Below are 15,459 nucleotides of genomic sequence, written 5' to 3'. Positions count from 1 at the left end.
ATCTTCACTTGTCCTTATACATCAGGCCCTATCTTGAGCAGCAAGCATTTCTGACCATGACGTTCCCAAATCTTCCTTTAACACAACTTCCCAATGAACTAAAGTCTCGTCTGGGAAGGAGTAGACACGGGCTTCATTTATCACATCACCATCCAGAGATTTCCAGTAACTGGGAATCGTTCGGGCTGAGGGAAGGAGTCACCGCGTACCAGGACTCCTAGACTTGGTACATGTATATTACCACACGCGATTATTACAACTGCCCTGCATGATAATCATTATCTGCCCATCTTATAGATAAAGAAGTTAAAGCTCAGAGAATTAAAATGATTGGCCAGAGACAGGAAGTCTATGCTCTTTTAACTGGACCTTGAGGCTCTCCTGAAAATTTATAGATCACAATTCTATAGCAAACAGAATACTTGAGGTCAATTTGGGATGGAGCACGTGTCTTTTTTTCTGGGGGAACAGCGGGATGTCTCCTCCCTTCACATTCAAGGCTGTGCCAGCCTGACTTCATCAGGGTAGAGGTCTGAGCTACTGAAGCCCAGGGTCTGTCCTCTTCATCATAAGAGGATAAAAAGAAGTACTGTGCATGGTTCCTACCTCCATGGAGAAAATAAAAGTCACCTTTGTGGAACACTCACTGGTACAATTTATTCTTTTATACTGACTCAGGTGAGCAGGATTGAGTCATTGCAGGCTTCACAGAATACATGAAATGCCAATAAGTTAGCAATGTATTTTCCAAAGTATAAAATCATAACATTCTATTGTTTTCTGGTGCCACCTCTCAAATAATTGTGAAGCAAAGGGCTATCCTGTAATCCATGCATTCTTTTTATGCAGTACATACTAGGCACCCCCTGGATATCATTTTGCATCTGTGCCATGAGTATTCCCTTATTTATTTGATAATTTCCAAAGTCATGGCAACATATTCACCCCCATCATCCCGTCTACTAAGTATTCCAGTCCTATTTCTAATTCAGGGAAGCCATGGAAAGAAAGAAGGGGGATTCACAGGAAAGACTGATATAGAATCAGTCTGTCAGCCTTTCTCTTCTTGCCTCTGATGCAGGCAACCTTTTCTGATTGCATCCCGTCTGTTTAATTTCTGTCCATCTCACTCACTCAGTGTGGGCCGCCATTGATTTCTTGAAATTAAATAGGGCGTTACTGGTTACCTAAACTTTGAACACAAGCTAAGGTAGAGAGCCAGACCTTAGAGAAACCAAAGGTCTGAAAACATAAGCCCTTTTGAGACAGGAACTCGAGGACAAGCTTGTCAACATACTTCTGCTCCCTTCGTGACATGGTTGCCCACTGAGTACTCAAAAGTGCCTCATAAAGCAGTATGAGGTGTCCAAAGCAGGACCCCGTGCGTCACATCTTAGAAGAGAAGTTTCCAGCAGGTTCTTATGTGTCGGACTAAATGGTGAATAACAGGGAAAGATTTACATTGTGTTCAAAGGGTAGAAAACTAGGCAGCCGTTGAAAACAACGTTTTGTGGATTTATTAATAGAATTGAAAAATACCCACAATACAATATAAAGAAAATTCATGAGGATATAACAATCTATTAAAATTATAAAGGTTGTATTGATAGAAGAATTTAAAGAGAGGAGAGGGAGTTCTCCAACATCTTAAGAATATTCTTGAGAAAACAAATAGTTTTATTTCTACTATGTACTTTGATAACCTAACTTTACTAAATGAGCTACTATGGTTTTACTGTAAAAAAGTATCTAACAAAGTAACTTTCTCTTGCTTGATTATAGTAATAACAAGATTTCCTAACATCACTGAAGACTCAGGATGTGCCAGGTACTGATATCTGAGCATTTTCTTCATGTAATAAGATAATGTAAGCCTCCTAAAACATCTGAAAGATATATATGCAGTCAAGGTGTACCTGTGGAAAGCGAGGCAGAAGAAGCTTGAATAGTTCAGCTCATGTCAGATAGGGTAAGTGGTATTGGAAGGTGTTGACTTATCCTTAGTCATTAGAAATAGCATTCACATAGTTTAGTTAAAGCAATGTTGCTTACTATCATAAGTTAACCAAGAGAAGAGAATATAAAGCCCCAATGCAAATCCCACTTAAATGTGTATTTATGTAAATAATATCCAGCAATCCCATCTCTAGCCATAAAAATGTACAGAAAAATTCAAACTGAGAGTAAAGGATGGATGCCTCTTTTGTCCTTCTTTATATCGTACTTTACCCATTTTCTTTGATAAACAAAGGTTACTTATGTGAGTTATCACATTTACCAACTCCACGTCTCTGAATGAGTCTGTTTGCCACTATGCTCACTGGTCACATGGAGATGTTCATACCAGCTCCCTCACTGGCTGATTTAGAGGATTAAATAAAATTATAAGAGAACATTTAGAACCACGCCTGACAAATAGCAAGTCCTCAATGGGTATTAGGTGCCATATTAATTTTAAAGATTACCGTTGCATATTAAACAGAATATTGCTTTTAAAATACTCCTGCATGTGACATAAAGTTCATGAGACTGTTCTCACGTCCAGGTTGAGTGAAGCTGATTTCCATAGATCACTCTGTCTCACAGATCCACTAGCAATTGTAATCTAGTCCCTTTTTGAAGGCACCCCGATTGTAAACAAAGTATGATTTCTCTGACTGATAATTTGCATGGTAACATCTCAATTAATTTAAAAAAAACACAAAAATACCCCAGTGCTTGTGCACATGGCATATTAAATAATGTCCAGAATGGCTCCCCTGGTGGCACAGTGGTTGAGAATCCGCCTGCCAATGCAGGGGACACCGATTCGATCCCCAGTCCGGGAAGATCCCGCATGCCGTGGAGCAACTAAGGCTGTGTGCCACAACTACTGAGCCTGCGCTCTAGAGCCCACGAGCCACGGCTACTGAGCCTGCGTGCCGCAACTACTGAAGCCCGTGCACCTAGAGCCCGTGTTCTGCAACTAGAGAAGCCACCACAATGAGAAGTCTGAGCACTGCAAATACAGTAGCCCCCGCTCGCTGCAACTAGAGAAAGCCCTTGCGCAGCAAGAAGACCCAACACAGACAAAAATAAATAAATTAAATAAATAAATTTTAAAATAATGTCCAGGAGATGTTCTAGTGTCTGATTATTTGCTGTAGCATTACAGAAAAATAAAGGTTAGTTTTCATACCTGAGTCCTGGCTCACCAGCCAGTTACAGAAAGATAGACATAGGGAAAGAGCACAGTAGGGATATTTCTGTAGCAACGTTACATATGTACAATTTCTGTACCTATTTCTGTAGCAATGTTACTACAGCATGGAATTTCAGGGGGATGAGGGGAGTGGCTGTGAGAACTGCTCCACCCCCAGGTATACGCATTCGTCTCAGGGTTTTCTTTCCAGATCGTGAGCCTACTTGGCCCACCTGCCCAGGACTCAGGGGCAGGAAAACCCCACGAAACCAGAACTGCTCATATCCGTAGCAGGTCATGAAGAACCCTAGAGAACCACCGGATCTGATCCATCGCTTCTTCCGAGACACGAGATCCAGCCTGGCTCTCCTGCCACTGGCCTGAGACTTCCCGCCAACAGAGCCCTCACTTTCTTACCTCCTCCCAGGGAGCCAGTCTGGGGACGGGATGGCACTCCTGGAAGCGATCCTCTTCTCCTCCCTCTGGGCTTGTGAGTTGCCTCCGAATCATTTCGGTCTACAGGAGAGACTGAAGAAGGTCTTTATCGTTGCCTCTTTACATGTCATTTGTTTATGGGAATTTCTCTTCTTTGCTTGCAGTTGGCCTTGGGCAAGTAAAGTTGGAGCAACCTGAAAGAGCAGTTACTGGAGTAAGAGATAGGAGTGTACTTATATCTTGCAAGGTGTCCTCTGGAGACTTTAGCAAGGAATACATCCACTGGTACCGGCATAAACCAAATCAGGGTATAGAACATCTAGCATACGTCGTAACAGCCCCTGCTCTAAAAGACTTAGGAGGGAAGAAAAACAAGATTGAGGCCAGAAAAGACGCCCCCACTTCCACTTCTACCTTGAAAATAAGATTCTTAGAGAAAGAAGATGAGGCCACGTACTACTGTGCCTCGTGGTTTTATGTCCACAGTGTTAGAGTTTCTTGGGTAACACACACAAGAACCATCTCCAGCTCTGTGCCTACCCACATCCTCAATACCAGCAACTACTGAGGCTGCACAGCTGAGAGCCCCGCCTAAGTCTCCCATTAAAGAGAGCGAGTCGCATGTGATATTTCTTTTACTATCTAGAGATTACTTGAAAGTTACATGGCTCATCCTCAAAGAGGAAATCACCCATTGCCAGAAAACACGCTGGTGGTGTTACATCTTAGGTCAATGTCACAACACTGTTGCAACGTAATTCTCACTTTTTCTACTTCAATACTAATCATTTGAGGCTTAGCAAGATAAAATGACTTTTTTTTTCAAGCCTGCATCTGATGTTAATTAATTAATTTATTTTTGCTGTGTTGGGTCTTCGTTTCTGTACGAGGGCTTTCTCTAGTTGTGGCAAGCGGAGGCCCCTCTTCGTCGTGGTACGCGGGCCTCTCACTATCGCGGCCTCTCCTGTTGCGGAGCACAGGCTCCAGACGCACAGGCTCAGTAGTTGTGGCTCACGGGACTAGTTGCTCCGCGGCATGTGGGATCCTCCCAGACCAGGGCTCGAACCCGTGTCCCCTGCATTGGCAGGCAGATTCTCAACCACTGCGCCATCAGGGAAGTCCCAAAATGACTTTTTAAGCCTCCAAATCCCATGCTACTTCAACTCTCTCAGGCCATCCTGAATAGGAAGTTTGGTTACTCCCTACATATTTGGGGTGAATGTGGGATGGGGCTCTTGCCCTCCCTTGCAGGAAGGGGGTCACTGTTAACTCCTCACTCAGGGTTTGTGTGACAGCCCGACCAGGGCACTTCCTTTTGCACAGGCCTCTGACCCCCAGGGGCATTAGGTGATCACACAACAAGGTGGAGACTCCTGTCAGGATCCTTTTCCCTGGGATTCTGCTGTGAACCTACAGAGCACCACGGAGTCCATTTATTCAGGCTGCTACTCTCGCTCAGACACTGTTCTAAATCCTTTAGGTCTAATTTTTCTCATGTTTGGGACAATCCGTTGACATCAGTGCTACCATGATTCACATTTTACAGGTGATGAAACACAGGCATGAAGATGTGATTTCTTTTGTGGTAATAGTTACCGAATGGGGGATGAAGCCTGCAGCCAGATGGGGGAAAAATAGTAGACTTTCTTCAGAAAGCATGCAAACAAGAAGACAGTGGACAAAAATCTTTAAAATATTGGAAGGGAAAACTGACATCTCAGTAAAAATATCCTTCGAAAGTCAAGGAGGATTGAAGAATTCTCAGACAAAACAGAAATTGAGGGGTTTCATTGCCAGCCCACCTACTCTTAAGAGATGTTAAAAGAAGTTATTCAGGCATAAAAAATATGGTATAGGTCAAAAATTTGAATTTCCATAAAGAAATGATGTGCATTATGAGTATAATAAATGAAGGTAAACAGTAATCCTTTACATTTTTTTTTTTTTTTTTTTTTTGCGGTACGCGGGCCTCTCACTGTTGTGCCCTCTCCCGTTGCGGAGCACAGACTCCGGACACGCAGGCTCAGCGGCCACGGCTCACGGGTCCAGCAGCTCCGTGGCATGTGGGATCCTCCCGTACTGGGGCACCAACCCGTGTCCCCTGCATCGGCAGGCAGACTCTCAACCACTGCGCCACCAGGGAAGCCCTAAATGTTATTTTTAATTGCGCTAAAATAGGAGTTGGCAGACATTTTCTGTGAGGACCAAAGAGTAATGATTTTCAGTTTTGCGGGCTGTGTAGCCTCTGTCCTTCAGCTTTGGCACGGCAGCATGAAGTCACTCTCCTTTTAGACCTTTAGGGACACGGAACTGCTATGACAACAGGGAGGGTATCTGTATTGAGAGGTCACTTTGGGAATTCCCTGGCGTTCCTGTGGTTAGGACTCAGTGCTCTCACTGCCGAGGGCCCGGGTTCAATCCCTGGTTGGGGAACAAAGATTCCACAAGCAGTGAGGCGTGGCCAAAAGAAAAAAAAGAAAGAGAGGTCACCTGCCAGGAGCTGTGGCCTTTAGTAAAGGGACACAACTGTCTGTCAGTGCAAATCATTCATAAGTCATCTTTAATAGGAAGAGAAAAAAAATTTTTTACTTGAGCTAACCTGAAGACAGCCTAGGAGACACAGATTCAAGGACCACAGCTTTCCTGTCAGTAATTAGGATTAGCGTCGGCAAGGTGTAAAGGGTGACTCTGAGCTGGCAGCTACGAGCAGGTACTGTTTTTGAAAGGGCTTGTCGTGTCCTTGAGTTTGATACACTTCAGAAAATTCAAGTTCCCCGTAATGCAGGAACGTGCCGGAAAACACATCCACAATGGAACCCGGCTCCACTTGGGATGCCTCAAACAGTTTTGTTTCTGTCAGAACAAAGGACAGACATTGAACATGACAAGGGCACACTTCGTCAAGGTCTCAGAGAGACAGATCAGTATGTCCATGGCGACTCAGCTTGACCTCGGTGTCTGGAAAGGAAATCTCATCTTCAAAGGAGTACTAGCATTGACCTCATAGGAAGGGAAGGGCATTCATTTGTATCTTCAAAGTGGACATCCTAAATAATCTGGTAATGCATTCTTTTTTTTCCCTTGAATGTTTAAAGCAAATGTGCAATATGTGTTTGACAGGCCATAAGACAGGCTGTTCTAGTTAGCACAAAGTTCAAGCCAAATGAGGTATAAACAAGAATGACTTCCCCATACCTCCGTATGTGAACATGTCTTCCATCAATACCTACCTATCCTAGTTTGGGTTCCCCAGAATAGATGACTTGGGATATGAGTATAAGTAGTTTATTTGGGAGGTGCAGGCAGTAAGGAAAGGAAACATGAAAGGCAAGGCAGATGACACTAGATGGCTACAGGGAGCATAACAAGGGTTCAAAACTGAGTGATGGGGCTTCCCTGGTGGCGCAGTGGTTGAGAATCCGCCTGCCGATGCAGGGGACACGGGTTCGAGCCCTGGTCTGGGAGGATCCCACATGCCGCGGAGCAACTGGGCCCGTGAGCCACAATACTGAGCCTGCGCGTCTGGAGCCTGTGCTCCGCAACAAGAGAGGCCGAGATAGTGAGAGGCCCGCGCACCGCGACGAAGAGGGGCCTCCGCTTGCCACAACTAGAGAAAGCCCTCGTACAGAAACGAAGACCCAACACAGCAAAAATAAATAAATAAAAAATTTTTTAAAAAAGAATAAAGATGTTAATCTGAGATCACAAAATGATCTTTATTAAAAAAAGAAAACTGAGTGATGAATTGTGTAATGGATTTCCTGTTATGCTCTCCTGTTTTGTGGACTGGCTATGTAAAAAGAATAGAATCTGTGGGACCCTAAGCGATCTGAGTCAACGTGGTGGTGAACCAGGGAATCTTGCTAAGAGTCAGAACACTGCAAGGAAGTACTTACGGAGTAGAAAAACGTTCATGGTATCATATTAAGTAATAAAGACAGAGCACAACCTTAAATATATGATATCATCATATCTATGTGAAACAAATTTTTTAAATGAACAGAAATTAATCTGTAAGTGAATGTACCAACTGTTACCAAGTAATTGTCTCTGAACGATGGGACAAAAAACGATTGTCTTCTCTTCTGTTTGTATTTCTTTATGATCCTTACTGAGGATGCACTCATTATATATTAGGAAATAACAATGGCTTTTGTTTTTAAGGTATATTAAGGCACTACGAGGACACAGCATCTCTAAGGATCCCATTTAATGGTCACATTCAAAAATAAGAGAATATGGGGCTTCCCTGGTGGCGCAGTGGTTGAGAGTCCGCCTGCCGATGCAGGGGACACGGGTTCGTGCCCCGGTCCGGGAAGATCCCACATGCCGCGGAGCGGCTGGGCCCGTGAGCCATGGCCGCTGAGCCTGCGCGTCCGGATCCTGTGCTCCGCAACGGGAGAGGCCACAACAGTGAGAGGCCCGCGTACAGCAAAAAAAAAAAAAAAAAAAAAAAAAAAAAGAGAATCTGAAATGTCTTCTTTAGCTGGGCTACCTAAAGTATAGAGCAGCGTCATACACAAATAAGCTGTCCCTTTAGCCTACATCTGAGATTGCCTGATGCGCTGAAGTGACCGTCAAAGATGTTAGATTAGAAGTTTCCCATGAGGCTTGTCAAGTATGGACGTAGGCCTCTTTCTCCCTCCTTTTCCCTCTCCCTCACTCTGTTAGACCAGTAAAGGACTTCAGTCCTTTAACAAGAAAATGGGTTCTTAACACTAACATCACTGGTTGGTGAAAATCACACAGTAATGAGAGGAATCTGCTGATGAATTAGCAGACCTATTTCCACAGGATGTCTTGAGCGTTTACCACGAGCCCTTTTCTCTGCAGTCTATGGCTCTTAGCTGTGTGTTCCGAGCAGCACTTCCTCTTACTAAATCAGTCCTCCAGTTTGCTCTGCAATATTCCCAATCTTCCCAGTCTTCAATTACCTCTCCTGACTAGAGCTGGCAGCACAGTGCTCCTGCCCCAGGTCTTGGCGGTGGCCTCCCTCTGGACATGTGAGTGGCTTTACCCAAGGGAGGGGATAGCTCACGGACAGTCCCATCACCCCTTCCAGGTGGACACTCGTCACGTGGTCATTCAAGCTAAGCTGACAAATTCCATCATCACCTTGAATTCTTCGGGCAGAAAATGTAAACATCAGTCCCCAGGCTTTTCATGAGGAGAGACCACATGTAGACTATGTTTATGAACATCAAAACTTTGCTAATTTTTCCTCTTGTTTTTCTTTCAGACACAAGTGGAGATATTCAAATAACACAACGCCTAACATCCATTACCAAGAAAAAAGGAAATACGGCAACTCTTGAATGCCAGATAAAAACAGATATGTTAAAGAAGAGTGCATATGTCCACCGGTACCGACAGAAGCCAGAGCAGCCTCTAAACCAAATTCTGTATATTTCCTCCAATGAAAATGTTGTTCACGAACAAGGGATTAGTGAGGAAAGATACGAAGCAAGGAAATGGCCAAGTGATTCACTGGGGAGCCTCAAGGATACACCGAGCAGCCGAGGAGGATGCGGTGCTGTACTACGGCACCTGCTGGGATACACGGTGTGCAAGGGCGCCGCTGCCACTGAACAAACACCCTCCCCCGCCATCACACCTGTGCAGACACACACCCCTCCTCCTTTCTGCCTCCCATAAAGGACTTTTCTCCTGCACGTGTGTCCTGAGCAGTGCCTGAACAAATAGCCCAAGGACCTGATCCGTGAGGCTTCTTGCAGTTAGGTCACGTTATCCTCCATCCTTACCTCTGGGGTCTTGGTACGGTTTGTAAGTGCCCCAGATTGTCTCTGCTTCACCATCTATGGGAGCCTCCTGGGAAGGAAGCCATAATCCAGTGCCGAACATGATGTGTTGGCTTGGAAAGGAGAACGAATGAATGAATGAGTGATGGAAGATTCAAGTCCTTTTTAGTGACATGGGACTGGGTTTCTAACCCCTGCTTAGCCACTCACTGACAGGGTGATATAGGAGAGTTACTGAATTGTTTATTTCTGTTTTCCCAATTTTATTTTATTTCATTTATTTTTAAAAAATTTCCATTGGGGTATAGTTGATTTACCGTGTTTTGTTAGTTTCAGGTGTACAGCAAGTGAATCAGTTATATACATACACTCTTTTTTAGATTCTTTTCCCATATAAATCATTATATTGAGTAGAGTTCCCTGTGCCATACAGTAGGCTCTTGTTGATTATCTATTTTATACATAGCAGTGTGTATATGTCAGTCCCAATCTCCCAATTTATCCCTCCCCCCACCACACCCCCGCTTATGCTCTGGTAACCATAAGTTTGTTTTCTACGTCTGTGACTCTACTTCTGTTTTGTAACTAAGTTCATTTATACTTGTTTTTAGATTCCACATATAAGCGATATCATATGATATTTGTCTTTCAGTGTCTGACTTACTTCACTCAGTATGACAATCTCTAGGTCCACGTTTTCCCAATTTTAAGTGGGCATGGTGCTCACAACTGCATAGGTTGCTGAAGACTGAATGAGGTTCACATATGCAAGTTTCAGCACGGTAGTCAACAAATCACAGTGTCCTTTCCAACTATGACTAAACCACTTCACTGAGCCATCACAGCTAAAGTAGGAGCTTAGGACCCTTTAAAAATCACATCTTACACTGTCCTCCAAACCACAGGAAAACATAGCTTTAATGCTGACAGACTAAGAATGGTGAATAGGAAAACTTGCAGGGTGTTTTGCAAACAAGGGAATTTTGTTTCCTTCAACAATCTTCTTCATTCACAGCAAAATGAAGAAATGTCGTATAATAACATCGTAGTATCCTAGGCAATAACTACAGCAATTGCTAGTATTCACCCAACTTTGTAAGCTTTCTACAAACCAATGATCTATATAATATACAACCTTCTGTATAAGGCTGTGGGATCGTTATTCGTGTATTACTATCTACAGTAATGATAATATCCTTCTAATTCTCATGAGAGCCATACAAAAAATCTATAACTCACAAAGTGAGAACGAGCCCAAGGATAAGTGTGTTTGAAGCCACACGTAAAGGAAAAGTAGGAGACCATTTCTCCCAAGGTGATGTTAACATCAAATGATTACAACATAAATGATTTTTGATGAGCTTGTCGGGAGTCTGAGAGCTCCTTTATACAAGGAAGATGATCAAAATCACACTGCGACATCTTACTGTGAAAGACTTTCATTGGCTCTAAACAAACCTTCCTCCCGTATTCTTGCCTCCACAGAACCAGGGCTGCCACTGCGTCCTCTGTCCTGTCCTGATTCACACCCCATTCTTACTAATCACTGGTCATGCCAACCATGTGGATTTTCCTTGTATCTTTGGCTTGGGTTTGTAGGTTGACTCTTCTCCTTTCTTGTCTTTCCATTGTTTTTGTGACCAGCGTCAGCCTTTTGAAGTGCCTCTGGTTGTCCCCCTTGCTTTTCAGATGGAGACACCAACATGAGAATTTCTCAGGATCAACTCTCCTCTCCCCGAAGACTAGACAGAACAGTGCACGTAAGTTGCAAACTGTCTGGGGTTCCCCTGGAGAATGCCATTGTGCACTGATATGAAGAGAAAGAAGGGGAGCCCCTGAAGCGAATCCTTTATGGCTCAGCTGACAGTTACAAGCGGGATGAACCTAATTCCAACTTGGACACAGATAAGAAAGAGGGTGGAATCATTTACCTGATAATCAATAACGTTGTCAAGTCCGACGAAGCCACCTACTACTGTGCCTGCTGGGATCTCACAGTGTCACAGAGTCAGAAGGGACCTGGAAGAAAACCTTCTCTGTTACTAACTCTCAACCCCCGTCACACTCGGGCAACCACGATAGACTCTTCAATCCTCTCAATCATGGCTTCATAGTTGTTGGAACAGGAAGGGCCTTTAGGACAAATTTAGTCCAATGCCCACACTTCAGATGAGGAAGCTGGGCCCCAGAGATGGCAAGCGGCTTTTTGCAAAGCCAGTTAACCACAGAGGTAGGGCACACCTGCGTTTCAGATTCTCATTCCAGTGCCTTTTCTCGCCTCTCTTGTGGTTAGCGTTGGACTCCTTTTAGTGCAATTACATTTCTCTCAAAGGGAGCTGTGACAAGGATGGCTTGCCTTCATAAGGGATGTCCCCAGAACCCAACTGAGTTTGATCTGTAGGTAAATTATGTGACTGCCACACTGTTTAGAAGGGATAAAGGTCAGCAGGGGATGGACTCCCAGCTCTGTCTACCTCCCTGTTGTTTTCCTATGGCTACCCTATTATCCTATTACCAGTCCCCCTTCATTTCTGTAGCTTCCTATCTGTTGTGAAATCCTCGATGATTGGAATAATTTTCCTGGCATACACATCAAACACGGGGATTGCTTTCTTCACAAATACGTTTGTAAATTCTTTGCCACTTACGGAAGGACCTGCCCAACCAAGCCCTTAATTTCCTGCTCTTCAGTCTGAAACCCGGGACCAATCCTAACCGGATGGTCGTGCACTTGGTTCCAAGTTTGGTAGCCCTGATCTGCTTTTTGCGGTTCTTACCAGCCAGACTCGAAAATAACATGAAGAACAGCAATAACAACAAAATCTACACCCTTACAATACAGCTAAATACCTCTCTTCTTGGATTTCTAATAAGTCGCCAGAATAAAATTATTGATTCCAATTCCATTCCTTCACCCCAATCTGCACAATTTGCATTGTCTTCCCCCCAAACTTTCCTATCTCAGTAAACAGCAAAGGTCTGTGTGTCATTTCACACCACGCAAGAATACTTGGTAAAAACAGATGGTGTTTTCTCGACCTTCCACATCTTTGGCTTTCTTTGGTATTTAGAGAAAAGAAGTGAGGAAACCTGACAGTTCTTTAGGTATTTCCTGTTGTATGAGATCTGAAAGGAGGAGACAGGAGACCCTGGGAACTGTAGATTCATCTGGTAGAAAGGAAACCACAAACCAGGCCAGAGCCTATGGTGTGCTGTCTGAGAACAGAACTGGCTGTCAAGACAAAGCCCAAAACCAAAACTCTCGGCTCTGAGGCAGAGAGCTCCCACTCGTCTGTCTCTCTGACTTGGTGCAAGTGTAGAAACTCTTATTTTCCAGCTGACACGTGCACGGTAATCAGCAAACCCAGCACAGAAATGGCCACATAATCCTAACAATAATTGTGAGATTCATAACTTCTGATGATCTGCCAAATTTTGTTGTATTTGGTCAACTATGAAATCATCATCACACCTGAAAAAGCAATGCAAAACTTCAAGGAATCCTTTTGAAACTTGTGCTTTAGTTCACTTGACTTGCTTGTTATTTCTGTAGTCATTCCTCATACTGAAGAAGAATTTAAGTTGCCTTTGTTGGTCACCTTAGAATGTGGTGAGTGAGGGGTGTGTGTGTTTGCATGTGTTACATAAAGCAGGGTTACGAGAAAAATAATTTTGTAGACAACACTAAGATTTTTCCATTCTTTCCAAGAAAATGAATTCTCTGTTCCTGAACTTTTGCATCATCTTTTCTAGATAAGTTATCTCATGTGAACTTTACAAAAGTCCTGAGAAACAGATATTATCGCCTCCCTTTTAAAGATGAGGTAACCGACACTCTGAGATGTGCCCAAGGACACGTCACAAGGAGCAGAGGATCTAGAATTGGAACCTGATCTTTCTGGTTTTAAAACGTCTTTTTCTTCACTTTCAACCTCCTTAATGGTAATTTGATTTCTCCCATTTGAATTCTTTAGAAGCTCTGATAAACCTGTTAATATTTATTGCACCTGCCCTTCCATCCATCCCCACTGTCACTGCAATAAGCTGGGTCCTCAGATGCTTCTCAGTGGCTCATGGCGACTATCTCTGAAACGTGTCTGCTTCACCAGCATTGCTCCCCTGACAAACCCACCTTTCTGCTCTTACGTTACCTTCTGATCATGTCACTAAAACCTTCAGTAAGTCACCACCATTTATTCTTTTCAAAAAATGTTTATTTGTGGGCTTCCCTGGTGGCGCAGTGGTTGAGAGTCTGCCTGCCGATGCAGGGGACACGGGTTCGTGCCCCAGTCTGGGAGGATCCCACATGCCGTGGAGCGGCTGGGCCCATGAGCCATGGCCGCTGAGCCTGCGCGTCCGGAGCCTGTGCTCCGCAACGGGAGAGGCCACAACAGTGAGAGGCCCGCGTACCGCAAAAAAAAAAAAAAAAAAAAAAAAAATGTTTATTTGAAAATACTGGAAAAAAATAAACGTTCTCCAACTTTCTCCTCTGAAACATTAAGTATTAAGTAAAGGTGCTTCTTAATCCTCTTCCCTTTCCAAGCTCCCCTACACAACAGACCCAATTAGTCCCCTACTTCTTTCCAGCTCACATCTCTAGATTCTTTTTCACTTGGATATTTATCTACTTGGAACCCAATTTATATGGTATGAGGTAGAGAGCTATTTTTGCTTTTTCCAACAGGGTAATCAATAGTCCAAAGCTTTTTAAAAAATAATCTATTATTTCCCTATTATTAAAAAATACCAGATCACTGGGGCTTCCCTGGTGGCGCAATGGTTGGGAATCCGCCTGCCATTGCAGGGGACACGGGTTCAGGCCCTGGTCCGGGAAGATCCCACATACCGCGGAGCAACTAAGCCCGTGAGCCACAACTACTGACCCTGCGCTCTAGAGCCCGCACGCCACAACTACTGAAACCCACGCGCCTAGAGCCCGTGCTCCGCAACAAGAGAAGCCACCGCAGTGAGAAGCCCGCGCACCGCAACGAAGAGTAGCCCCTGCTCCCCACAAGCAGAGAAAAGCCTGTGTGCAGCAACAAAGACCCAACGCAGCCAAAAACAATAAATTAAAAAATATATATACCAGATCACATTTTAATATCAGCATACACTTGGATCACCTTCTGGAGGATTTCTGTGTTATATAAGTTTCACTATTCTTACACCTTTATCCTACTATGTCAGTAGCTTTGTGATAAGTGGTAAAATCTACTATGCTAAATGTCTCTTCACCATTGTTTTTAAAAATATTTTTCAATTATCTCATATTTATTCTTCCCATTAGAATTTAAAATCAACTTATCTAGTCCACCCCGACATCTTACAACAAAGAACAAAAAATAAAAAGTTATCATAATTCTGGTTGGAATTGAGGTCAATTTATATACATGCTTTTAGGAAAGGTTAGCATCTTTATGATCTTGAGTTTTTCCTTTACAGATATGGTATATATCTGTTTATTCAGGTTTTACTTTATGCCCTTTAGTAAAATATTATACTCTTCATCTAGTTTTTGTAATTTAATAAAGGATTTTGTAACTCTTTACTTACTCTTTTGTATTTTACTACCTTCATGGATCCTGAAATATAGACAACTCCTAAAATACCTTATAACTCTCCTCATTTTCTTGGAATAAGGTAAAGCAGAGGAAAAACTATCAGAAAGGAATTGAGTGGGCATCATTTATGTCTACAATAGGTGCAAAGGGCATTTGACAGCTCCAAGTAATAATACCTTTGAATTTTCCGTTAAAAATCCCTTTCTAAACGTGATTTTCATCCAGGTCTTCCCCCATCTGAGCTGCTGTGAATGAACAGTTGCCCACCGTGGCCTCCTCTTACTTTCATTGTCAGGGCAGAGGCAATGATTGCTCACAGGACTGAGGCCGGAACCAAGCGGATCTGGAGAGGGCATGGGGATACTCAGGCCCTACCCTGTCCGGGTCCTGGCAGTTGGACAGCTCATCTGTATTCAGAGGAGCACTCAGCTGCTTCTGGCAATTTCTTTTCCCTCTGATCCATGTTGAGTGACATAACATTACAGGACAGCATCCCAAGATGGCATCTTTCAACTCATCAGGG

General features: G+C 43.6%; 1 protein-coding gene across 4 annotated transcripts in view; it reads left to right on the top strand.

Annotated features, from left to right (window-relative positions):
* Nucleotides 1–3,172: 3,172 nt before the first annotated feature.
* LOC116759197 (T-cell receptor gamma chain C region C10.5) overlaps nucleotides 3,173–15,459 on the top strand; it is a 28,609-nt gene continuing 16,322 nt past the window's right edge. Inside the window, exons 1-4 of one of the 4 annotated variants that reach the window (XM_032642633.1) lie at nucleotides 3,175–3,671; nucleotides 3,781–4,081; nucleotides 6,434–6,437; nucleotides 12,075–12,080. In XM_032642633.1, coding sequence (XP_032498524.1) covers nucleotides 3,629–3,671; nucleotides 3,781–4,081; nucleotides 6,434–6,437; nucleotides 12,075–12,080 — 354 coding nt within the window. In that variant the 5' untranslated portion in view covers nucleotides 3,175–3,628. Of the gene's footprint in view, nucleotides 3,672–3,780; nucleotides 4,092–6,433; nucleotides 6,438–12,074; nucleotides 12,081–12,352; nucleotides 12,359–15,459 lie in introns of all 4 variants that reach the window. The other 3 variants (XM_032642631.1, XM_032642630.1, XM_032642632.1) reach the window with 3 other exon arrangements.

Source organism: Phocoena sinus, chromosome 9 (assembly GCF_008692025.1).
Source record: "Phocoena sinus isolate mPhoSin1 chromosome 9, mPhoSin1.pri, whole genome shotgun sequence".
NCBI lineage: Eukaryota > Metazoa > Chordata > Mammalia > Artiodactyla > Phocoenidae > Phocoena > Phocoena sinus.
Note: the sequence above shows the minus strand (reverse complement) of the source record. Positions and strands in the feature narration are given on the sequence as shown.